General features: G+C 44.8%; 1 protein-coding gene across 1 annotated transcript; it reads left to right on the forward strand.

Moving 5' to 3' along the window:
• The first annotated feature begins 740 nt into the window (after positions 1-740).
• On the forward strand, positions 741-26,297 carry LOC109897223 (cilia- and flagella-associated protein 57). Its single transcript, XM_031833694.1, is given in 20 exon segments — positions 741-1,040; positions 1,640-1,935; positions 2,220-2,376; positions 2,588-2,880; positions 4,099-4,264; positions 4,390-4,503; positions 4,800-5,012; positions 6,723-6,896; positions 8,700-8,861; positions 9,165-9,320; positions 15,543-15,636; positions 15,862-16,052; positions 19,379-19,552; positions 20,334-20,492; positions 21,882-22,025; positions 22,654-22,770; positions 22,998-23,132; positions 23,220-23,363; positions 23,610-23,736; positions 25,384-26,297. Coding segments are annotated over 20 exon segments (3,504 nt in total). The 5' UTR covers positions 741-746; the 3' UTR covers positions 25,578-26,297.
• The last annotated feature ends 564 nt before the right edge of the window (positions 26,298-26,861 follow it).

A 26,861-nucleotide genomic window follows, 5' to 3' on the forward strand; every position in this document is an offset into this window, starting at 1 on the left:
AAAAATAAATAATGAATAAGGAGTTGTGAGGAATCAACCATTTTTCCCCCAATAAAGGTAAGTAGTTTAGTTAAATAAGAATAATTACTTTTCAAAGTTGAATGTATGGTTCCAGGTAAGGCTATAAAAATGTGCCTATTGTAGATAAGGAGTTGTAAATGTACAGGTCCAATAGCGCAATTTCAGATCAAAGTGAAAAGGATCAATATGGTCTTAAATAATTTAATTAGTTAATGAGTTTTGCTTGCCATATTTTAAAGATCAAAACCCTTCTGAATTAGTTTTTTCTTCTTCTGTCCTTTCACTGGCAGATTTTAGTCTGCAGCTTTGATTTGACAACACTCTGATGTCTGCAGTGGTGGCCCAGTGCCACTACAGCTTTGGTTTGCAGAGGGGCGTGGCCAATAACCTGTTCTACTTTGATGAGCAGACTGTCATCTTCCCATCTGGGAACAACTGTGTTCGTTATAACATTGATCAGAAATGGCAGAGGTTCATCCCAGGTATCTGCATGCTCACATCTCAGGAGTACAACAATATGGCTAGGGTCAGGGTGTGTTATAGTTGTTTAGTGTCTCTGACACTACATCACCTTCTCTGAAATCTATTCATAGACAAATTTAAACCTGGCATACTTTTTGTTGTTGTTGCTGTTAACAACCTGTTAAAGATATCCAACTTCCAGTTATGTTGTCTTTGTGATTAATCTTTGATTTTGCTCCTTAGGTTTGGAGAGGAGTCAGGGAATGTATGCCCTGGCTATCAGCTCAAACCGCCGCTACCTGGCGGTGTCGGAGCGTGGAGAGAGGGCCACCATTACGGTGTACGACCTGCAGCACGAGCAGAGCCGGAAGAGGAAGGTGCTGAATGGAGGGGATATCCATGTCCAGGAGTTTGTCTCCATGGCCTTCTCCACCGACTCCAAGTACTTCATTGGCCAATCAGGAGCGCCAGACTACACCCTCTTCTACTGGATGTGGGAGAAGCAGAAGGTCATGGCCATGGTGAAGACCACTGTGGCCACTAATCCAGTCAACCAGGTGATGTCGGACTGCTCTCTTGTTATTGGGGCCAGGGAAGAGTCCTTGGCAAGGAAATGGTGATGTGGAATGATCCGCGTGTTCATTCAAAATTGCAGTGTTATTTTTCCATAGATAAGGCAGGGTTTCCCAACATGCATTTTTTTTCTCCCCTAGCACTGCACAGCTGATTCAAATAACAAACTTATTGTCGAGCTTTGATTATTTGAATCAGATGTGTAGTGCTAGGGCAAAAAACAAAACGTGCACCCAGGGAGGGCCCCAGCACCGACATTGGGAAACCCTAAGGTAAGGCAACAAATCACATTCCGGGTCCTTGCTCCTTACTCTGTTATAGTATTCACTCTGTAGCTGATCACACACATACTTATTTACTTTCAAAAGCTATATTATGATGGCACTGTCTCACACTCAACACTCTTAGAAATGAGGGTGAAGGTGCTATGGAAACATAATACACTCTTTGGAAAAAGGGTTCCTAAAGGGTTCCTACCTGGAACCAAAACGGGTTCTACCTGGAACCAAAAAGGGTTCTCCCATGGGGGCAGCCGATGAACCCTTTTTTAACCCTTTTTTCAAAGAGTGTATTATGTTTCCAGGTCAGCTTGAACCCATACGACAACACCCAGATCTGTGTAAGTGGGAATGGGGTCTTCAAGCTGTTCCGCTATGCAGAGGGGGTTCTGAAGCAGTCCACCTTTCATAAGCAAGAGACCCATAACTTCCTATCCCATGCCTGGATGTCTGAGGAGAGGGTGATTGCAGGGACAGAAGCTGGGAGGCTGATGGTGTTTGAGTCTGGAGACCTCCGATGGGACATGAGTGTGACCACCAAGACCACCATGTCACAGGACCCAGACAGGTGGGCATAAGGAGAGAGGCTTGTGCTGACACAGTAATAACCTACTTATCTACCATGAAATATAATGTTACCAAATTAGCTGTTTTGGAAAGTTAGACCAATCTAAAGTGCTCTTGGATATCATACCACAGAGGCAGTTAGAGTCCAGTTTGAGCAACTTCTTTCATTGCACAGGGCACAGAACAGATGTCACACAATTTCCATGCCTGCTTCTGTTTCTTTTTACCTGCACACCTAAGAAGGTGAAAGCTGAAACGTCTTTGTATGTTACCATCCTAATGCCGTAATAATAATAATACAAATAAAATGTTTTACAGTGCAGAGGGAAATGATGAAGAGACCCCTCAGTTGCCACGGGTTACAGTCATCACAGCTTACTCGAAAGGCTTTGCCTGCTCGGCCGGTCCTGGGACTGTGTATCTGTTTGAGAGAACCGACGACAAGGACAACTACAGGAAGACCAGGGAGATCAGGGTGACAGAATTTATTTCACCACACTATAACAATCACTCAAGCGAGCTGTATACTGCAAATCTACGCACGTTCTGTACAAATATACTATTTGTAAAGAGGTTTCTGATAAGGTCTCTGCCTTTGTACTTATGCTTGTGTGTTTTGTATTAATGTAACTGTGTTGGGTGTGCATGTATATGTGTGTGTGTGTTCATGTATGTGTTCCATTCAGATCCCCCCAGACCAGTGCAGTCACGAGCCCAGCCATGCAGAGCAGCAGCAGATCGTCTCTCTGGTCATCAGTCCATCAGAGGAGACAGTAGTGACCAGCACAGATCGTGGTCAGCTCTACAGTATCACCCTGTCCTCTGCTGAGATGAGCAAGGGGGAGCAGGTCCAGTTTGAGTTCCTGTCCCACTCTTTCCACTCTGGGCCTATCACCGGCCTGTCCGTCTGCATCCGCAAGCCCATCATCGCCACCTGCTCCCTGGACCAGTCTGTACGCATTTGGAACGTTGAGACCAAGTAAGAGCTGCGGGTTTGACAATCCCTTTTAATACAGATTTTCTGGAGTTTATGTCAAGTCTATACAGTGTCCCAGCCTGTGATGATTAACTCAGCTCCTTTGTTGTTTTAGACACTGAATGGTAGTTACAGTATGTCTGAGAAAAAATAATATTGGCTGGCTGTTATTAGAGCCTATATTAGGTCTGTTTTTAGAGCCTATATTAGGTCTGTTTTTAGAGCCTATATTAGGTCTGTTTTTAGAGCCTATATTAGGTCTGTTTTTTAAAGCCTATATTAGGTCTGTTTTTTTTAAGCCTATATTAGCTCTGTTTTTAGAGCCTATATTAGATCTGTTTTTAGAGTCTATATTAGGTCTGTTTTTTAAAGCCTATATTAGGTCTGTTTTTAGAGTATATTAGGTCTGTTTTTAGAGTATATTAGGTCTGTTTTTTAAAAGTCTATATTAGCCCTGTTTTTAGAGTATATTAGGTCTGTTTTTAGAGTCTATATTATATCTGTTTTTAGAGTCTATATTAGATCTGTTTTTAGAGTCTATATTAGGTCTGTTTTTTAAAGCCTATATTAGGTCTGTTTTTTAAAGCCTATATTATGTCTGTTTTTTAAAGCCTATATTAGGTTTGTTTTTTAAAGCCTTTATTAGGTCTGTTTTTTAAAGCCTATATTAGGTTTGTTTTTTAAAGCCTTTATTAGCTCTGTTTTTAGAGCCTATATTAGATCTGTTTTTAGAGTCTATATTAGGTCTGTTTTTTAAAGCCTATATTAGGTCTGTTTTTTAAAGCCTATATTATGTCTGTTTTTTAAAGCCTATATTAGGTTTGTTTTTTAAAGCCTTTATTAGGTCTGTTTTTTAAAGCCTATATTAGGTCTGTTCTTTAAAGCCTATATTAGGTCTGTTCTTTAAAGCCTATATTAGGTCTGTTCTTTAAAGCCTATATTAGGTCTGTTTTTTAAAGCCTATATTAGGTCTGTTTTTTAAAGCCTTTATTAGGTCTGTTTTTTAAAGCCTTTATTAGGTTTGTTTTTTAAAGCCTTTATTAGGTCTGTTTTTTAAAGCCTATATTAGGTCTGTTCTTTAAAGCCTTTATTAGGTTTGTTTTTTAAAGCCTTTATTAGGTCTGTTTTTTAAAGCCTTTATTAGGTTTGTTTTTTAAAGCCTTTATTAGGTCTGTTTTTTAAAGCCTTTGTTAGGTCTGTCTCCTTTCCGTTCCCCCCCAGCACCCTCGAGCTGTATAAGGAGTTCCAGGAGGAGGCGTTCAGCATCGCCCTCCACCCGTTTGGCCTGTTTGTCATGGTGGGCTTCTCTGACAAGCTGCGACTCATGAACCTACTCATAGACGACATCAGGACCTTCAAGGAGTTCACCGTGCGAGCCTGTAGAGAGGTCAGAATGAAGAGTTCTCAGTGCCAACAGTGCCTCATTGTCGATAGCTGAACATCACTTGTACTCAAACATTGATTTCTAGCTATTCCAGCTCTTGCAGTGTACTGTATGCTTTTTCCTTTTAGTGTGCCTTCAGTCACGGAGGACACCTGTTTGCTGCGGTCAATGGAAACATCATCCACATCTACTCCACCACCACGTTCGAGAACGTCCTCAACCTCAAAGGACACAATGGGAAGGTTAGGAATGGTACACCGTGGGAGGGCACTGATGGTTTACCGTGTGATTCATCATCAGAGAGTAAGACCCTAGCTAGCAAGCTCCAACTAGCCCACTAGCAGCATATTGTCTCGCCCACATCTGGCAGCCGCTTGACCAACCACAGTTCCAGTAGGCCTCGCCTCAGGCCAACAGTTCCTGGCCATGTGACCTGACCAGGAAGAACATTTTGGCCCTAGTTATAGCTTTAGGGTCGCAGAGATAACGTGACCGCAAGTGGGTATTTTGTCTGAGGCTCGCCTGTCTCCATCTACAGGTGCGCTCCATAGCCTGGAGTGGTGATGACAGCAGGCTGGTGTCGTGTGGTATGGAGGGGGCTGTGTACGAGTGGAACACCCTGACCAGCAAGCGGGAGTCGGAGAGCGTCCTCAAGTCCTGCAGCTACAACAGCGTCACCATCTCTCCTGACGCCAAGACTATCTTCGCCGTGGGGACCGACTGTACCCTGAAAGAGATCCAGGCCTGTCATGTGAGACCCCCAAAAAAGTTACATGCTTCTTCCCTCTAGGGAGTTTTTCCTGCATGTTGCTTCTGCTTTGCTTGCTCTTTGGGGTCTAGGCTGGGTTACTGTAAAGCTTCTCTTGACAACTGCTGATGTAAAACATTAGATTTAAATTGATTTGAAATGTCAGATACTCTGACAACTGCGTATTAGTTTTGAGATATAGTCAGTTATAATGATGCTATAAAATTATATCAGGTTTGTCTTGTAATCAAATCAACAACTAAAAAATTCACATGCGCCGAATACGACAGGTGTACTCCTGATCTACTTACCGTGAAATGCTTACTTACAAGCCCTTATCCAACAATGCAGTTCAAGAAATAGAGTTAAGAAAATATTTATTAAATAACCTAAAGTAAAAATAAAAAAAAGAATCAAGAAGTAACACAAGAAAATTAAATAACAATAACAAGGCTATATACAGGGGGTACCGGTACCGAGTCAATGTGCAGGGGTACAGGTTAGTCGAGGTAATTTGTAAAGTGACTGCGTAGATAATAAACAGTGAGTAGTAGCAGTGTAAAAACAAAGGTGGGGTGGGGGGTGGGGGTGGGGGTTGTCAATGTAAATAGTCCAGGTGGCCATTTGATACATTTTTCAGCAGTCTTATGGCTTGGGGGTAGAAGCTGTTAAGGAGCCTTTTGTTCCTAGACTTGGCGCTCCAGTACCGCTTGCCGGGACTGGAGTCTTTGACTTTTTTGGGGGCCTTTCTCTGACACCACCAGGTATATAGGTCCTGGATGTCTGTAGCGCCTTTACGGTCAGATGCCAAGCAGTTGCCATACCAGGCGGTGATGCAACCAGTCAGGATGCTCTCGATGGTGCAGCTGTAGAACATTTTGAGGATCTGGCTATAATAATAGCTATAAGATGGTTTTAATAATTGAGGGGTGCAGTTACAACTTATTAGCCAGTTCTTATTCTTAGTATGCAGAAGTTTCCTTCGAGAGCGGTACTATGCTGACTGTTTTGAGTTCATATTTTATTTCCCTTAACTCTTCATTACATTGTTTTGATGGTGTCAGTTTCCAGCTGTGTGAAGTGAAGTTCTGAAAGGGAAATAAATAGTGTTTCCCTCTCCGTCATAATGACTGGGGCCAGCGAGTTGACGGCCATCTTTCTGACAGTCTGTGAAAATAATCAGGGAAGAGGATACAGTCCGTCAAATAGAGGCCCTTTGAGTTATTCTGGGCTGCTGGAGCTTGGAGAGAAGAACCCACAACAATCATAAACATCTCAATTTGGAAGAGTTTTATCCAGTCCTGAATAGATCAGTGGTTTTGTTGGATGTTGGATGCCTTCATCCTTCCCCATTAGGCTATTTGCATTCCAAGTGTTGGTGAAGTAAACAACTTTCACTGACAGAATATCCACTTCAATAAATGAGTCCCTCGGGGTAACTTAGTTCTACTTAAAAATGTACATGTACACTCCTGGGTGAGGCTGGCATAATAACGCTAATGTTATGCATGAATGTTCACAACACTTTACCTCTGCTGCATTTGTTTCTCGCCATCCCTTGATAGTACCCTTTATATGGTAGTCTTTATATGGTAGCCTTTATATGGGCTTTTCCTGGTTAAATAAAGGTTAAATAAATACAAAATTGGTAGCCTTTATATGCACATCCACTGTGTCCTCATCCCCTGGCTGTCCCTTCTTTCTCTCTGTCAGATCCTACGTGAAGTGCCCGCTGAAGATGTGGCTTACACCACCATCGCTATGTCCCGTTCTGGGCGCACGCTCTTCACTGGGACCTCCATCGGAACCATCAGGGCCATCAAGTACCCCCTGTCCAACCAGAAGGACTGGATCGAGTACCAGGCCCACTCTTCACCTGTCACCAAGGTAAGACTTGCAATACTTTCACAAAACAGTAAAATACTGTGCATTGCAATGGAACACTACACAACGCATCACAATTTGAGCGATTACAGTGTAATGAACCCACAACAACACAAAAACAGACACAACCTGTTTTACAAGCATTTCGCTACACCCGCAATAACATCTGCTAAATAGGTGTATGTGACCAATAAAATTTGACTTGATTTGATTTTTGATGACGCGCTGAATTCAAGATTGATGACAAAGGCCATTGATTTGAGTGCATTCGGGAAACTATTCAGACGCCTTGACTTTGTCCACATTTTGTTACGTTACAGCCTTATTCTAAAAATGATTCTAATAGTTTTTCCCTCATCAATCTACACACAATACCCCATCATGACAAAGCAAAAACTGTTTTTTTGAATTTTTTGCAAGTGTATAAAAAATGTAACACTGAAATATCACAGTTACGTAAGTATTCAGACCCTTTACTCAGTACTTTGTTGAAACACCTTTAGCAGCGATTCCAGCCTTGAGTCTTCTTGGGTATGACCCTACAAGCTTGGCACACCTGTATTTGGCGAGTTTCTCCCATTCTTCTCTCATTCTTCTTCTCAAGCTCTGTCAGGTTGGATGGGGCGCGTAGCGACACAGCTATTTTTAGGTCTTTCCAGAAATGTTACAACGTTTTCAAATCCGGGCTCTAACTGGGCCATTCAAGGACATTCAGAGACTTGTCCCGAAGCCACTCCTGCGTTGTCTTGGCTGTGTGCTTAGGGTCATTGTCCTGTTGGAAGGTGAACCTTCACTCCAGTCTGAGGTCCTGAGCGCTCTGGAGTAGGTTTTCATTAAAGATCTCTCTGTACTTAGCTCTGTTCATCTTTCCCTCGATCCTGACTAGTCTCCCAGTCCCTGCCGCTGAAAAACATCCCCACAGCATGATGCTGCCACCACCATGCTTCACCCTAGGGATGGTGCCAGGTTTCCTCCAGATGTGACGCTTGGCATTCAGTTCAAAGAGTTCAGTCTTGGTTTCATCAGACCAGAGAATCTTGTTTCTCACGGTCTGAAAGTCTTTAGGTGCCTTTTGGCAAACTCTAAGCGGGCTGTCATGTACATTTTCCTGAGGAGTGGCTTCCGTCTGGCTACTCTACCATAAAGACCTGATTGGTGGAGTGCTGCAGAGATGGTTGTCCTTCTGGAAGGTTCTCCCATCTTCACAGAGGAACTCTGGAGCTCTGTTGGTTCTTGGTCACCTACCTGACCAAGACCCTTCTCCCCTGATTGCTCAGTTTGGCCGGGCGGCCAGCTCTAGGATGAGTCTTGGTGGTTCCAAACTTCTTCCATTTAAGAATGATGGAGACCACTGTGTTCTTGGGGACCTTCAATGCTGTAAAAATGTTTTGGTACCCTTCCCCAGATCTGTGCCTCGAAACAATCCTGTCTCGGAGCTCTATTGACAATTACTTCAATCTCATGGCTAGGTTTTTGCTCTGACATGCACTGTCTACTGTGGGACCTTATATAGACAGATGTGTGCCTTTTCCAAATATTGTCAAATCAATTGAATTTACTACAGGTGGACTTCAATCAAGTTGTAGAAACATCTTAAGGATGATCAATGGAAACAAGATTTTCCTGAGCTCAATTTCAGCTTTGTCATAATGAGGTATTGTGTGTAGACTGATGAGGAAAAGTTGTATTTAGTCCATTTAAGAATAAGGCTGTAACGTAACATAATGTGGAAAAAGTCAAGGTGTCTGAATACTTTCCGAATGCACTGAACGGAGGTGTTGAAGTGTGTGTCCTCTCTGTGTTCAGATGGTGATCACTTTTGATGACCAGTACCTACTGACGGTTTCTGAGGACGGCTGTCTGCTCATCTGGAAGATCATAGACAAGGAGGGCCGCGGCCTGAAGAGAGACAAGGAGATCACCTACGCTGAGGAGATCCTCATCACCAAGTCAGACCTGGAGGAGAAGGTAGCCCACCATGGGGATTTTTGTAGCATTAAACTGACTTGATACATGGGTTGGGTGTGTTCCATTATTGTAGGTTTGCGAGGGCCATGGTCACTCCTACTCTAACCTGATTAATCACATTATCCCTGTCCTCCTGTCCTCTCGTCCTCTCCTCTTCCTCCCCCTCTCCTCCCCTGCTCTCATGACTCCTTTTCTCTCTTCTCCCACTCACTTCACTTCACTTCACTGCTACTACTCTTCTTCTCTCTCTACCTTGTCCCTCGCTCATTCTCTCCCTCACTACCACCTCTCCTCCTATAACAGAACCAGGTGATGTTAGAGCTGAAGACACGTGTGGAGGAGCTGAAGATGGAGAATGAGTACCAGCTCCGTCTGAAGGACATGAACTACAACGAAAAGACCAAGGAGCTGTCAACTACGTTTGTTCGGCAGATGGAGTCGCTCAAGACCGACATACAGGTGAGACAGACAGGGCTTCAAACATAATCAGTTACCTACCTCAAACAACTTAACTAAATAAAGTACTTCATTTTAATAAATAACCGACATGAAACAAACAAGGACAGCGTCTGGACAGGGGAAACATAACGAAAGTAATGCTGACACCGCAATCAAACTGACAGATATAGGATGTGGCATTCAACAAAGTAATGGTGTACAGATGAGTCCAAAGAAGTGCTGATCAAACTATCGTCATTTTCATCACTATATGTTGGCTAAACATTGACATTGAAATGTTTGACATGTCACTATTGTTGTCCCTTGCTAGGCACATGAGATTTTGTCATTGCTACTGGGTTGGTGGCAATTGTAATGCAGTGTTAAAATAAACCCTAGCCAAGCAGCCAATGATGAAAAAAGGTTATATTAACTTTAGGATTGTACCAATTACACATTAATTATATGTGACGATTGTCTGAAGAAGTAGACCAAGGTGAAGCGTGGTAAGTGTTCATGATCTTCAATACTCAGAACACCAAACAAAAACATGGCGGCTCCGGGCCATGGATTATCACTGGAGGCTTTCGTGCCATGGATCATCACTGGAGGCTTCGTGCCATGGATCATCACTGGAGGCTTTGTGCCATGGATCATCACTGGAGGCTTCGTGCCATGGATCATCACTGGAGGCTTCGTGCCATGGATCATCACTGGAGGCTTCGTGCCATGGATCATCACTGGAGGCTTCGTGCCATGGATCATCACTGGAGGCTTCGTGCCATGGATCATCACTGGAGGCGTCGGGCCATGGATCATCACTGGAGGCTTCGGGCCATGGATCATCATTGGAGGCTTCGTGCCTCGGATCATCACTGGAGGTTGGGTTCGTGGAGCTGGCACAGGATATACTGGGCCGTGGAGCCGCACTGGAGGTCTGGAGCGCAGAGATGGCGCAGAGATGCTCACCCTAGCCCCGCAACTGTGGGGCGCTGGCACAGGACGTACTGGGCTGTGGAGACGCACCGGAAACACAGTGTGCAGAGCCCGCGCAGGATATCCTGGACCGAAGAGACGCACTGGAGGCTAGATGCACTGAGCCGGCACCATCCGTCCTGGCTGAATGCCCACTCTAGCTCGACAAATGCAAGGAGCTGGCACAGAGCACACCGGGCTGTGCATGCAAACCTGTGACACACGGCGCAGAGCCGCATAACATGGTGCCGGTCTAGTCACTCTCTCCCCACGGCATTCATGATGAGTTGGCTCAGGTCTATAACCTGACTCCGCCAATCTCCCCGTGTGCCTCCCCCAAAAGATTGCCTTTGCCTCTCGTGCATGCTTTGTTGTGCCAACTGCTCGTATCTTCACCGTTCCGCCTTTGCTGCTTCTAGCTCCTCCTTAGGACGGCGATATTCTCCAGCCTGTGCCCAGGGTCCCTTGCCTTCCAGTATCTCCTCCCATGTCCATTCCTCCAGATAACGCTGCTTGGTCTTTTTGTGGTGGGATCTTCTGTGACGATCGTCTGAAGAAGTAGACGAAGGTGCAGCGTGGAAAGTGTTCATGATCTCTAATACTCAGAACACCAAACAAAAACAACAAACGGAATAATGAACGTCACGTTCTGCTGGCTTCACAGAGCTAAAAAAAAACAAGATCCCACAACATAGGTGGGAAAACAGGCTACCTAAGTATGATTCCCAATCAGAGACAACGATAGACAGCTGCCTCTGATTGGGAACCACACTCGGCCAAAACCAAAGAAATACAAAACATAGAATGCCCACCCCACATCACACCCTCACCAAATAGAGAAATAAAACGTCTCTCTAAGGTCTGGGCGTGACATTAAATAAATAAATAAACTTTAAATAGCCTTGGAGTACTATAGATTGCCAAAGAGGTGATAAACATATATTTCCATTTAACCAGGCAAGTCAGTTAAGAACAAATTCTTATTTTCATTGACAGTCTACAGCGGCCAAACCTGGGCCAATTGTGCACCGCCCTATGGGACTCCCTATCACAGCCGGATGTGATACAGCTTGGATTCGAACCAGGGTGTCTGTAGTGACACTTCTAGCACTGACATGCAGTGCCTTAGACTGCTGTGCCACTTGAGAGCCCAATATCAGTTGGGCACCATCAGACTATTCAAATGTTTTGAGAGGAACAGAATGACCATGCGGAAATAAGGATGTTACTGTAAATATTGGTTACACTCACATGAAAAAAATACTATAGTATATTATGGTATAAATACTATAGTATTCACTGTTTTTATAGTCCCGTGCCTCAACCTCCAGCTGCGTACCCCCTCTAGCACCAGGGTCAGCACACTCTCAAATGTTGTTTTTTGCCATCATTGTAAGCCTGCCACACACACACACACTATACGATACATTTATTAAATATAAGAATGAGTGTAAGTTTCTCCTCAAGGAGAAAGCCTCCACTTCTATGTCGAAGATAATATAACAAAAATACTATTGTAAATACTACAGTAATGTCTGCAAAAACGCTACAGTAAATAGTACAGTAATATTATAATAATAATAAATAATTTTGCTCTTTATTTAGCCATCTTACATCTAAAACCATATTTGTTAATCAAAAATTGTGAATAACTCACCACAGGTTAATGAGAGGGGTGTGCTTGAGAGGATGCACATAACTCGTAACTGGTGGCAGGGAAGTCAGATGCAGGAGAGCAGAACTAGGTATAGCCGGAGCAGTTTAGTTCCAAAACCAACAGCATCAAGAAAATAACAGCTTGGGTACAAAACCTGACGCGCACCAGTCAACATGTGCACAAGTACTTACAAACAAACAATACCACACAAAGACATGGGGGGAACAGAGAGTTAAATACACAACACGTAATGTGGGAAATGAAAACCAGGTGTGTGGGAAAACAAGACAAAACAAATGGAAAAGTGGATCGGCGATGGCTAGAAGACCGGTGACGTCTACCGCCGAACACTGCCCGAACAAGGAGAGGAACTGACTTTGGTAGAAGTCGTGACAGTACCCCCCCTTGACGCGCGGCTCCAGCAGCGCACTGACATCGGCCTCGGGGACGACCCGGAGGGTGAGGCGCAGGGGCGATCCGGACGGAGACGGTGGAACTCCCGCAGCATTGAAGGGTCCAACACGTCCTCCACCGGAACCCAGCATCTCTCCTCCGGACCATACCCCTCCCAGTCCACAAGGTACTGAAGTCCCCTTGCCCGACGCCTCAAATCCAGTATGGAACGAACGGAGTACGCCGGGGCCCCCTCAGAGAAACCTCCCGCACCTCAGACTCCTGGAGCGGGCCAGCCACCAGGAGGGGGGAGGGGGGGGGGCTGTAACCTGTAACTCACCTCACCACCTCAGGACTTTAAATGGCCCCACAAACCGCGGACCCAGTTTCGGGCAGGACAGGCGGAGGGGCAGGTTTCGGGTCGAGAGCCAGACCCGGTCCCCCGGTGTGAATACTTAGCCAAAGTGAGCCACCAGTACTTCCCACTCAGACGAAGGTGAGGGTGGTATCCCTGTAGGCCAACTCCCGACAGACATCCTCGCGCAGACTGCAACGGCAGTGGTCGATAAGGGCCCTGTCGTTCCATCCCGCTCCGGCAGCCAGGGTCCGAAATTCCAGGGCGAACTCCTGTGCGCTCCTCGTCCCCTGCCTCAGGTGGAAAATAAGTTCACCTGCCGCTCTACCCTCGGGCGGGTGGTCGAAGACTGCCCGGAAGTGGCGGGTGGACTCCGTGAAGTCGTCCAACACCGCATCTCCTTCTCCCCACACGATGTTAGCCCACTCCAACAGAAAAGAGCTCCAACTTCTCAATCATAGCCTCAATTTTGTCCCGCACATTGAATATAGTTGCGGAGAGTCCCTGTAATCCTAGATTCAGATCATTCAGGTGAGAAAAAACATCACTCAGATAGGTCAGTCATGTGAGAAACTCATCATCATGCAAGCGGTCAGACAAGTGAAAATTATAGTCAGGAAAGAAAACTTTCATCTCGTCTCTCAATAAAAAAAAAACATGTCAATACTTTGCCCCTTGATAACCAGCGCAATTCTGTATGTTGTAAAAACATGGTTGCTGCCCATATCATTGCATAATGCAGAAAATACACGAGAGTGCAGGTGCCTTGCTTTAACAAAGTTAACCATTTTCACTGTAGTGTCCAAAACATCTTTCAAGCTGTCAGGCATTCCCTTGGCAGCAAGAGCCTTTCAGTGGATGCTGCCGCGTCAGGAGCAACTGCTTGCACGTGCGTTACCACTCCACTATGTCTCCCTGTGAAGGCTTTTGAACCATCAGTACAGATACCAACACATCTTGACCACCAATGTCCATTTGATGTCACAAAGGTGTCCAGTACTTAAAAAATATCCTATCATGTTGTCTTGATTTCCAGAAGAGGATGTCTTCCTTAATTGAGCCCCCATGAATGCAACGAACATATACCAGGAGCTGTACCAGGCCCGCCGTCTGTTGACTCATCCAGCTGTAACGCATATAATTCACTGGCTCATATAATTCACTGGCTCGTTTACGAAGCAGTAATTGTTTCAAAACATCTCCTGCCATATCACTGATGCATTGTGAAACAGTGTTGTTTGATGAAGGCATTGTCTGTATAGTTTTTTTGGGCCTTTTTCCCCCAGCATTGTTCCAGCTATATCCGTGGTAGCAGGAAGAATTAAGTTCTCCACAATAGTATGGGGCTTGCCTGTCCTAGCCACTCGGTAGCTCACCATATAAGACGCTTCTAACCCCTTCTTATTAATGGTATCTGTTGCTTTTATACATGTCTTACTATTCAAAAAACTCCCGTGTCTTATTTTTCAAATTGTCATGTTTCGTTTCTAAATTTCTGCGAAAGAGTAACGGTTAATGTGATTGGATGTTAATTATTTGACTTGGCTTCCTGTATTTGACATTGTGTTGTTATTTCGCTGAACACTTGATGGTTTCATTTGATTTTTGGCAGTGAAACGAGGCTACTCTGGCAAGAAAAATAACTCACCCAAATGTATAGCCCTGTTGGAAAGTGTAAATGTACTCCCCAGTTTGGGAATACCTGCTCTACAGTATACTACAACATTCTGTTGTTAGTACTACACATGATCCACAGGAGGTTGGTGGTAACTTAATTGGGGAGAACGGGCTCGTGGTAACGACTGGAGAGTTATCAGTGGAATGGTATCAAATACTGTACATCAAACACATGGTTTCCAGATGTTTGATGCCATTCCGTTTGCTCCATTCCGGACATTATTATGAGCTGTTGTCCACTCAGCACCCTCCACTTACATGATTGAGGGATATTGCAGGGTGTAGTATATTATTCTACAGTTTACTAAAGATTTCTATTGTAAGTACTGTAGTATTCTATAGTAAACTGTAGTATTTTTGTGGGCGTATATATAAATAATAATATTTATTTCAAAAGCATTACTTATGTCTATGATAATTCATAAACATTATTTTTTTTTTTAAGTTAAGTGAATGTATTTGGTTTATTTTTTAGGAGTTACATTTGACCCCAGCTACTGTTACTGAAACAGATGTATTGTACGTTCCTTATATATATATATATTTTTTTTAAGTGATCGGCCTAGTTCAAGTGGTCTCAATTGCCCCTGGTCTCCCCAACATTTGATTTACCTTGTACCAAATAACTCTGAGTCTGTTTACTGTACTGTACTGTCTTCGAAAAAAAAGGGTCCCAAAAGGGTTCTTTGTTGGGGGATAGGGTTCTACCTAGAACCTTTAACATCTTTGTAAGGCATATATTTCACAGCATGCGCTAATGAAGGGTGATTTTCAGAATAGTTTGTTTAAATATCTATGTTTTTCCATGTACAATGATTGGTTGATTATAAAGAACATTCTAGGTAGAACCTTCTGCAAATGGTTCTACCTAGCACCAAAAAGGAACAAAACGAAGAACCCTTTATGGTTCTACTTAGCACCTTTTTTTCTAAGCGTGTAGCTCAGTATAATACTTTTAACACGGTTTAACTTTCAAAAGTGTTCTACTCTCATTATGGTATGCACTGAGTGTACTTTGCCTTGTAAGAGTCGGCCTTGATAAGAGCTACTGCTAGATCGATACATGGAAATGAGAATTGAAAGTGGCTCTGGCTGGGCTGGCGTAAGGTGAACACCTCAGTGAGGTGCATGTGCAGAGGTATCCCTCTCCACCTTTCTTCATCCCTCTCTCCATCTCTCCCGTCAGATCCTGAAGACAGAGAGAGACAATATGGAGGTAGTTAATCAGGAGACCATGTTCGAGGTCATGGAGAAACACTCCAAAGAGCTGCAGGATATGGGTAAGTTCTGTTCTATTCTGTTCTATTCTATGCTATTCTCAGTTCTTGTCCATCTTTCAGAAGAAAACAAAAGTGACCTTTAAGTTTGTAGTTAAGAGACTTGAATGAGACTTGAATGACTCCCATTGCAGTGTGTACATTGACAGCAGCACATGATAGCATTGACTGTGTTTGATCCAGGGTCCTCATTGGATATCCTCTCTGTCTCTCTCTGCGTTCCCTTAGAATCGGCCAACAGTCAGAAGCTGATGCTGGAATATGAGAAGTACCAGGAGCTGCAGTTCAAGTCTCAGCAGATGCAGCAGGACTACGAAAAGCAGCTGCAGCAGATGGACGAGAGCAGGACTGCTGCCCTGGAGGAGCTCACCCTCTACTACGAGGGAAAGATGCAGGAGAAACTACTGGTGCTGGAGCAGGTAGTGGATACTAGGATGTCAAGGGGTTGTATGGGGACGTTTGGAGGTGGGATTTGCGGCTTTATATAGAGTCCTCACAGATAGGGTCCTGTTTTTTCCCCTCACCAGGAATAACCTGGGGTTTAGCGCCTAGAGTTCTCCCTGGTCAGATCATGTGGTCCGGAAAAACTCCTGGCTTTACTTCAAGGCGATGTAGTCTAGTCAGGCATTTAGCGGCAACCTTCACCCTCCTTTCTGTCCTCCCTTTCTCCTCTCCTCCCTGCTGTGACACTGATTGGAAGCGAAGAGACAAATGAATATCGGAGCACCAGGTTCTCCAATCGAGGATGTCTACGGAATCTTTAAGGAAATATGACGTCAACTCCCATCCTTGCTAATGGGGATGTGAGTGGTGGGGTGGGGTATGTGGGGGGCGCAACACTGGGCCTACATAACCACCTCATTATTTCATTCTGAGAGAGAGAGAGAGAGAGAGAGAGAGAGAGAGAGAGAGAGAGAGAGAGAATATTTTAAGATCCCCTTTATTGGGTAAAGACCCCACACTACAATACATCACATTACCATTTAGCCCTCAGATGTCATACTCAAGAAATAACCACGAAAGCACAGCAAGTTGACAAGACACTGGAAGAGAACCCTCCTGGAAGGATTCACAGAACACTTCATTCCCCCCCCACCCAATACATTCCCAGAAACGTTTGTAAAAAGTCTGATGGCAAACCATGAATACCAGGGAGGCCAGAGGAGATCTGTATAACTGCAGTGGACAGCTCCTGCAGAGTAATGTCCGAGTCCAAAGCAGCTCTCTGCTCAGGGCCCAGTTTAGGAAGTCCTTGTAGGAACTGTGCAGTGCACACAGAGTCACAGTCTTCCGCCCTGTAGAGAGCAGAATAGAAATCCCCGGCATGGATTTGCGCTGAGATACCGACCACTCTAGATTAAAAAAGAAAGTGCAAAGATAGGCCATATCCCCGAGAGAGAGTAGCAAAACGGGACTTCTCATGTAAGAATGACCCCAGTTAATGTATTTCCCCCAGTAAAGTTATGTCTAGAACAGAGCCATTCTGAGTGAGCAGTTTCAGTTCAATAGTTTATATTCTGCTCAAGTACTTTTGTCCATCATCCCTTGTGGCTCAGTTGGTAGGGCACAGCGTTTGCAATTCCCACGGGGGGGCAGTATAGAAATGTATGGCCTCACTCTATACTGTAAATCACTCTGGATAAGAGCATCTGCTGAAATGTACAAAAAAAGAATCTAAATAGTACATGGAGAAGTATACTGTTGACGAAACACACATAATTGGGCCTTCCCAACCTTCCACCATTGACTCTAAGTTCCCCTTTGTAGCTCTCCACAGGGCCTGCATAATCACCTTAATATTTAACTCTGTAGAGAGAGAGAGAGGCACACATGGAAAGCAGAGCATCTCAGTAGCCTAGTCCTGACTGGGGTAATTGAGGATGTACTAAAGGTGCATAAACAAACACCCAACAATGGGATTATCCATCTTCACAGATGCCATGCTAGGATGGCCTAACCTCTGTCTGTGTTGTGAGGCAGAGCTCCCGTTCCTACCATCTTTATCGCTCTCTCCTTCTGCCCTTCGATCTCGTGCCCCCTCGGTCTCTTTTTCTTATCCTCACTCTCTGTCCTTTCACCTCTCTCTTTCTCTGTGTCTCATTCCTTCTCTTCCACTTAACTCTTCCCATTATACCTTGCCTTGTTATTTGCTACCTCTTTCACCTTCCCTTTTTCTTTCTCGATCACATTTTTCTTTTTAAATACAGAGCGACTAACTGTTAGTGCGTTCATCTTAAGATACACCACATGAACAAAAGTATGTGGACACTTGCTCGTCAAAAGATCTCTTTCCAAAATCATGGGCATTAATATAGAGTTGGTCCCCCCCTTTGCTGCTATAACAGCCTTCACTCTTCTGGGAAGCATTTGAACTAGATGTTGGAACATTGCAGCTGGGGCTTGCTTCCATTCAGCTACAAGAGCATTAGTGAGGTCGGGCACTGATTGTTGGGAGATTAGGCCTGGCTCGCAGTCGGCGTTCCAATTCATCCCAAAGGTGTTCGATGGGGTTGTGGTCAGGGCTCTGTGCAGGCCAGTCTTCCACACCGATCTCTACAAACCATTTCGGTATGGACCTCGCTTTGTGCACGGGGGCATTGTCATGTTTAAACAGGAAAGGGCCTTTCCCAAACTGTTGCCACATAGTTGGAAGCACAGAACCGTTGAATGTCATTGTATGCTGTAGCGTTAAGATTTCCATTCACTGGACCTAAGGTGCCTAGCCTGAACCATAAAAACAGCCACAGACCATTATTCGTCCTCCACCAAACTTTACATTTGGCACTATGCATTAGGGCAGTTAGCGTTCTCCTGGCATCTGCCAAACCCAGATTCGCCCGTCGGACTGCCAGAAGATTCATCACTGCAGATTCATCACTGCAGAGAATGTGTCTCCACTGCTCCAGAGTCTAATGGAGGCGAGCTTTACACCACTCCAGCCAACGCTTGGCATTGCGCATGGTGATCTTAGGGTTGTGTGTGGCTGCTCGGCCATGGAAACCCATTTCATGAAGCTCCCGACGAACAGTTTTTGTGCTGATATTGCTTCCAGTGGCAGTTTTGAACTCGGTAGTGAGTGTTGCAACCAAGGACAGACGAGGTACACACTACACGCTTCAGCACTCAGCGGTCCCATCCTGTGAGCTTGTGTTACCACTTCGCTTCGTTTCTCCTAGATGTTTCCACTTCACAATAACAGCACTTACAGTTGACGGGGGCAGCTCTAGCAGGGCAGAAATTTGACGAACTGACTTGTTGGAAAGGTGGCATCCTATGACGGTGCCACGTTGAAATTCACTGAGCTCTTCAGTAAGACCATTATACTGCCACTGTTTGTCTATGGAGATTGCATGGCTGTGTGCTCAATTTTATACACCTATCAGCAGCGGGTGTGGCTGAAATAGCCAAATCCACTAATTTGAAGCGGTGTCTACATGCGTGTATATATACTGTATAGTGTAGCTAGGTGAGACATCCACATCTCAGTATTTTTTTTAAATAAAGTAGCTATCAGCAAAACCAGTACTGCTGGAACAAAGTTAAGTATTAGTACACGAAAGGGTGTTGTTTATTTTTTGTGGGGGGTGAGGGGTGGTTGCTGTGGGAATATTTAAGTTACTCTTTGAAGAGGGTAGGGTTTCAGATGTTTTCGAAAGATGGACAGGGACTCTGCTGTCCTAGTGTCAGAGGGAAGCTTGTTCTACCATCTCCCACTTATTTCTCGCTCCCTCCCTACCCTCTGTAGTGCCAGGAGGAGTCTCGTATCCAGGCGAGGGAGTTTGAGGAGAGCAGGAAGCAGATGGAGGAGGATGGGGACAGGGAGATCCAGGACATCAGGGTCCGCTACGAGAGGTGGCTGAGGGACGAGAGGGAGACCAACATGCGCATGAAGAGAGACACCGGCATCATGAAGAAGAAGGTAGAGACATGATCTTCTCGCTCCCACTCCTCCAATCTCTCTCAAAAGTTTCCTTGATTCCTTTTGTCCTTTTGTCCTCTTGCCTTCTTCTCAGAACATCAGAGGGATAAGAGGAGAGCAATTGGAGGAGAAGATCAGAGGCTCCTCTCCAATGCTCTCCTCGCTTTCCTCTGATAATTTGAGAAGGAAGTGGGGAGAGAACGGGAGGATGCAAGATTCACCCCTACTTTGCTTCCAAGTCCCATCCCATCCTACACACCCCACTCAACCCTCTCCCACCTAGCCCCTGCCTGCCTTTTCATCACACCTCCCAGTCAGCTCTTCTCTCCCAGCCTGCAGTGTGGTAGATCATAATTACAGCCAATCAGACTGCAAGCAGGGCATGGCCGTCTGTCCACAGTTAGGCTCTAATGCGCTCCCTCTGCATGCTCACTCAATATCACAGGGATCACTTTAATGGAAAGGGATGACGTTGAATCAGATCCTCTGCACATTCAGCCGTCCTATACACCCGGTCCCACTCTGTCTATATGTTGTCTTTTCTCGTCTTCTCTCTGTCTTTTTTTGTCTCCTTCTCTTTCTTCCTAGATCAAGTCTGGCCATGTTTACTATCCAATATGGTTTTGGATGTGGAGGCCTTGTTATGGGTTATGGAAGCTAAAAAGAATATGACCGTTGTGTAAGGGACAATGAGTTATGAGGACTGGTGACTGATGACATTTTCCTCCTCTACCCCTCCCTCCCTCCCTCACACACACACACACACACACACACACTGCAGTTCAGCAGCCTCCAGAAGGATATAGACAACAGCAACGTGGAGATGGAGAGGATGAAGTTGGAGCAGCAGAAGCTTCAGGCCATCGTCAAGTCCTTGGAAAAGGACATCCTGGCTCTGAAGAAAGCGATCCAGGAGAGGGACGAGACCATCCAAGACAAGGTGAGTGAGTGGCTGGGGTGAGGGGTTCAAGAGGTGCAGGGGGTACAGCAAGATGCCGAGGAAAGGAGAGGGTTAGTTTTGTTCCAAAAGCAGCGAGGCAGAAATGATTGGTTTGCCTCCAAGGTATGCAGAAACATGGAAGGTATAGGTGACTGGACGTCACTGAAACTGTCAAAACACTGAGGAAGGAACAACAGTCCGTTTTGTATAATGGAGATCTACTCGTATGATTGTGTTCCAGTTCAATTTGTTCTAATGCCCCTCTCTCAGAATCAAACACAGTCAACTCATACTCTGTTATAGATTGTCCATCAAAACGTTTCCTCTCCCCCAGCCAGCCATTCATCCTGACTGAGTCCCAGTGCCATGCATCACACCAGGCGAGGTGACTGTAAGACTCCCCCCCCCCCCCGGCGCAAAACAGCACTGAGCCTTGAGAAGTGAAGGTCCACTAATGACTAAACCCACTCAGACACCTGCTCTGTGAGCACGAACTCACATACGCACACACGCGTACGTGCATAGGTGCACACACGTGCACGCAGGCATGCACAACATGTGCCAACGCGTAAAACCTCCTTGACAACACGCATGCTGCTGTTAGCGCTATTGATGTGTGAGACACTGTAGCGTGTTATTTCCCTTAAAGAGCATGTACATATTTTACCATCAGTGTTATGAGGGGTAGACAGGGGAGAAAGGCATTTGCATCTCTCTCTGTTGGCTCTTTGTGCATACAGGGAAACTTAATTAGTGTGTAAATGTCACAGATGCTGTCCTATGAAAAGATCACCCCCCCCCCCTACACGCACGCACACACACACACACACACAAGATTAAACGGTTTCAAACAGCTAATTGGACAGGGAGTAAATTCAAACAAAATGGTTCTGCATCAAAAGAGGATCCCCTCAGTTCATTTGAAACACCTTCCTCTTCATGAATAAAGATTCACACTCAGCAGCAATAACCTTGGCATCTGTTGTTCCTATGCTCTCTTGTCTGGTTTGCTTGCTTGTCTCTAACGATAATACATTTGAACATTAAGAGGCGCTGCCCAGAAGTTAAGCCGAACATTTAGATTTGGATCAGGGCTTTTATTGTTGAACTACCTATACAAAATTACATTTCCTATCAATTTCATGGGATCAAAGTTTGGAAGAGGACCATGAACATAATTGAACTTGAAAAAAGTGACTATAAAAACCTCATGGCTGTTAAATGTGTAGTCTGTTAGTGTGAATACAAACTTAACTTTATACAGAGATCTGAAGTCTATTTATGCTTTCTTACCAACTCCTATTGTTGTTTCGTGACAATGAGTTTGCAAGACAGCACAAACAGATCTGGGACCAGGCTAAAGTCTTGTCCTGTTCCTGTGTTCTGTAGGAGAAACGCATCTATGATCTGAAGAAGAAGAACCAGGAGCTGGAGAAGTTTAAATTTGTCCTGGACTACAAGATCAAAGAGCTGAAGAAACAAATAGAGCCCAGAGAGAATGATATCAAGGAGATGAAGGAGCAGATCCACGAGGTGAAACAAGATGGCTTCTCTTCTTCCTCCTTTATCAGCTCTTTAACGGTTGAAAACCGGTTGAAAACCATCACTGAAATGTCCCTTGAATACATGCATTCTATCGGCGGTTGTCCACAGTAGGCTAACTGAAAGGTCTCTTTGATTAGAATGAGAATTCAATATTCACAGAAAAAAAAAATCTGTTCCTACTTTTGCACTTGTCACCATTGATATTTTTTGAAAGAGCCTTTCAGGCCCTTTTCATCAACATGGAAATGAGCACTGGGGTCCATATCGATTTAGGGTTGATCAGGGTTTAGATGAGTCCTATAGATCAGTTGTGTGAGATAGAGGGAGGTGGGAGAGAGTGGAGAATATGGAGATCAAAGCTATGCCCCCCTGCCCCCCCCCCCCCCACACACACACTCTATCTACACTCACACTTGTATTTTCCTACTAGCACTGACTTCACACATAACTACTTAATGCGAAAAAAAAAAAAACTTACCATGACTGTGATAATGTGGCTGTCTCGCCTAGCTGTCATTAGATGACTGCACTAACTGAGTTGCTCTGGATAAGAGTGTCTGCTAAATGTATTTTTAAAAACGATGTAAAAAGTCTATTGGCTTCCGGTGACTTGTAGATGGAGGAGGAGCTGGATACCTTCCACAAGAAGAACACTCAGGGGGAGCTGGACATCGCTGAGCTGAAGCTCAAACTCACCACCACTGACAAGGAAATGCACAAGGGCCTGCAGAAGGTGTGTACTATATATGTAGCAAGAGAGAGAGAGAGAGAGAGAGAGGTCCATACGTTTATATTTGTGCCTTTATCTTTGTCTGAAGATCAGTGTCACCCAATGTGTCTGACAAGTTCACGATCTTCACCCACAGTCTCACCTCCATCCCTCACTTTTCCTCTCTTCTCCACAATCTTCACCCACAGTCTCACCTCCATCCCTCACTTTTCCTTTCTTCTCCTTCTCAGGTGAGAGATGTGGAGGCCCTGGTACGCAGGTTCAAGACGGACCTCCATAACTGTGTGGGGTTCATCCAAGAGCCCAAGAGGCTGAAGGAGAGCATCAGAGACCTGTACGACCGCTACGCACAGCAGAGTGATGTGGTGAGACAGCGTTGGCTACTGTGTGTTCCTGTTAAGAAGTAGTGAATGAATACACATCTTTAAATGGCTGCTCTTCATGTCTCTCAGCTGGATAAAGTTAGTGTGGACCCAAACGTCCAGAGGGAGTACGCTAGGCAAAGGGACCACCTGGAGAGGAACGTGGCGTCCCTGAAGAGGAAGCTGGCCCAAGACAGCGTGGTCCACCATGCTGACAACGTCAAGATCATGCAGGTGACAGAGACGAGACTTCTCAGAAAGGACTATTGGGTTAGGTGGATAAGTGTGTCTGTGTTCCCAAAACTATTTTCATATGATTTGTGGATTTGGTTTCATTCCCATTTATAATGACACCCTAAAGCTAGGCTTGTCGTTTTAATGTCGTAGTCCTTGACTGGCTGTCAGACAGACGGACGGACGGACTAATTGACTGACTGGATTACTTGATTGCTTAATTGGATAATTGATTGGTTGCTACAGGAGAACGTGACTCTGATCAGTGAGGTCAACGACCTGCGGCGGCAGCTGCATCTGGCGCGCTCCCAGGTCCATGACTACAAGAGTCTGATGGGAAAGAAGGGCCTGAAGCAGACCAACACACTCAAAGGTGACCTCTTTCTCTTCTCATCTCTCTGATCTACAGGAAAGAGAATAGAGTGCAGCTTTCTACTCATTGGAAAGATTGGTTGAGTTAAGTTCCCTGAACTTTTCTTTGAAGTAAGAGCGTTCATATTTCAAGCCACTGTGTGTCACTGTGTGTATAGTCTGTATAATAACTTTTATATTCATATACAGTTGAATCCAGAAGTTTACATAGTCATTAAAACTAGTTCTTCAACCACTCCACAGATTTCTTGTTAACAAACTACAGTTTTGGCAACTCGGTTGGACATCTACTTTGTGCATGATACAAGTCATTTTTCCAACAATTGTTTACAGACAGATTTATTTCACTTATAATTCACTGTATCACAATTCCAGTGGGTCAGAAGTTTACATACATTAAGTTGACTGTGCCTTTAAACATCTTGGAAAATTCCAGATAATTATGTCATGGCTTTAGAAGCTTCTGATAGGCTAATTGACATAATTGAGTCAATTGGAGGTGTACCTGTGGATGTATTCCAAGGCCTACCTCAGTGCATCTTTGCTTGACATCATGGGAAAATCAAAAGAAATCAGCCAACACCCCAGAAAGACAATTGTATACCTTCACAAGTCTGGTTCATCCTTGGGAGCAATTTCCAAACGCCTGACGGTACCACGTTCATCTGTACAAACAATAGTTTGCAAGTATAAACACCATGGGAACACGCAGCCGTCATACTGCTCAGGAAGGAGACGCGTTCTGTCTCCTAGAGATTACTTTGGTGCGAAAAGTGCAAACCAATCCCAGAACAACAGCAAAGGACCTTGTGAAGATGCTAGAGGAAAGGGGTACAAAAGTATCGATATCCACAGTAAAACGAGTCCTATATCGACATAACCTGAAAGGCTGCTCAGCAAGGAAGAAGCCACTGCTCCAAAACCGCCATAAAAAAGCCAGACGGTTGCAACTGCACGTGAGGACAAAGATCATACTTTTTGGAGAAATGTCCTCTGGTCTGATGAAACAAAAATAGAACTGTTTGGCCATAATGACCATTGTTATGTTTGGAGGAAAAAGGGGGAGGCTTGCAAGCTGAAGAACACCATCCCAACTGTGAAGCACAGGGGTGGCAGCATCATGTTGTGGGGGTGCTTTGCTGCAGGAGCGACATGTGCACTTCACAAAATAGAAGGCATCATGAGGTATTATTGTGGGAAGCTTGTGGAAGGCTACCTGAAACGTTTGACCCAAGTTAAACAATTTAAAGGCAATGCTACCAAATACTAATTGAGTGTATGTAAACTTCTGACCCACTGGGAATGTGATGAAAGAAATAAAAGCTGAAATAAATCATTCTCTCTACTATTATTCTGACATTTCACACTCTTAAAATAAAGTGGTGATCCTAACTGACCTAAGACAGGGAATTTGTACGAAGATAAAATGTCAGGAATTGTGAAAAACTGAGTTTAAAATGTATTTGGCCAAAGTGTATGTAAACTTCCGACTTGGGTGTATGTAACTTCCAACTGTAAGTGCTTAAGAAATGGGTGTCTGGTCACTGTTTCATCCCAAGAAGGCATACGTTGTCCTATTGGTCTACTTCTACTTCCCAATAAAGTAACTCCTGCATGATCTCACTCTGTATTTGGTCCCTATACCCAGCCCTGCTGTCTCCCAGGGCCAACCCCAGTAACATGGTGGTCCGTCTGAATGAGGAGGACGAAGGGGACCGCATCATCCAGCTGCAGCGCCTAGAGATCCAGAGACTGAGAGAGGAGATACAGGTCCTGATGAAGATACACCCCTACAGACCCCCCTCCACCGCCAAGCTACCCTCCCTCCAAACCAACACATAACCACCACCACCCCTACAGACCCCCCTCCACCGCCAAGCTACCCTCCCTCCAAACCAACACATAACCACCACCACCCCTACAGACCCACCTCCACCGCCAAGCTACCCTCCCTCCAAACCAACACATAACCACCACCACCCCTACAGACCCACCTCCATTGCCAAGCTACCCTCCCTCCAAACCAACACATAACCACCACCACCCCTACAGACCCCCCTCCACTGCCAAGCTACCCTCCCTCCAAACCAACACATAACCACCACCACCCCTACAGACCCCACTCCACTGCCAAGCTACCCTCCCTCCAAACCAACACATAACCACCACCACCACCCCTACAGACCCCACTCCACTGCCAAGCTACCCTCCAAACCAACACAACCACCATCACCACCCCTACAGACCCCATCCACTGCCAAGCTACCCTCCCTCCAAACCAATACATAACCACCACCACCACCCTCTCTCCAAACCAATACATAACCTCCTCACCACCACTCCCCCAACACACAGACCCATGCAGTATAAGACCTCCACATCATAGTAAAAATAATTTAAAGAAAATGTTTACATATTTAAAGTGCCTTTTAGCAGAAGTAATCATTAATGGCATTTTTTTTTAAAGCAACTTGGAAATAAAAAGTAGAACAATTCCTATTTGAGTTTTTATATATATATTTTTTTAATGAGATGGGGCCCATTGGAATTTTCAAAAGTGAATGGAGGCTTTTCTTGTCAGGGTGGATCAAATCAATAAGCCATTGTGTCTGACTGGAAATGATGAACGTTTTATGACAAGCTATTCATTAACAAGAACATTGACATTGTTGGGTATTGTTCATCAAAAAACGTTTTCACCATATTGATTCTATATTTTATAGGCTTGTCAGTAGCCTTTTTGTGTTTTGATTGATGCATGTGGTGTGCATATTTAACGGGTCTGCTCGGTGAAAGGGTATTCCTTTTTACGTTACTGTAAAAATCAACACATAACCACCCCTACAGATTCCCCTCCACCGCCAACCTACCTTCCCTCCAAACCAACACATACCCACCACCACCCCTACAGACCCCCGTCCCCCGCCAAGATACCCTCTCTCCAAAGCAATACATAACCTCCTCACCACCACTACCACTCACCCAACACACAGACCCATGCAGTATAAGACCTCCACATCATAATAAACAGAATATAAAGAACAATATAACAGAATAAAAAGAACAATATGAACGTTTTTATGACAAACGATTCATTAACAAGACCAATTGACATGGTTGTTTATT

The sequence above is a fragment of the Oncorhynchus kisutch genome, linkage group LG10, assembly GCF_002021735.2.
Source record: "Oncorhynchus kisutch isolate 150728-3 linkage group LG10, Okis_V2, whole genome shotgun sequence".
Classification (NCBI taxonomy): Eukaryota; Metazoa; Chordata; class Actinopteri; order Salmoniformes; family Salmonidae; genus Oncorhynchus; species Oncorhynchus kisutch.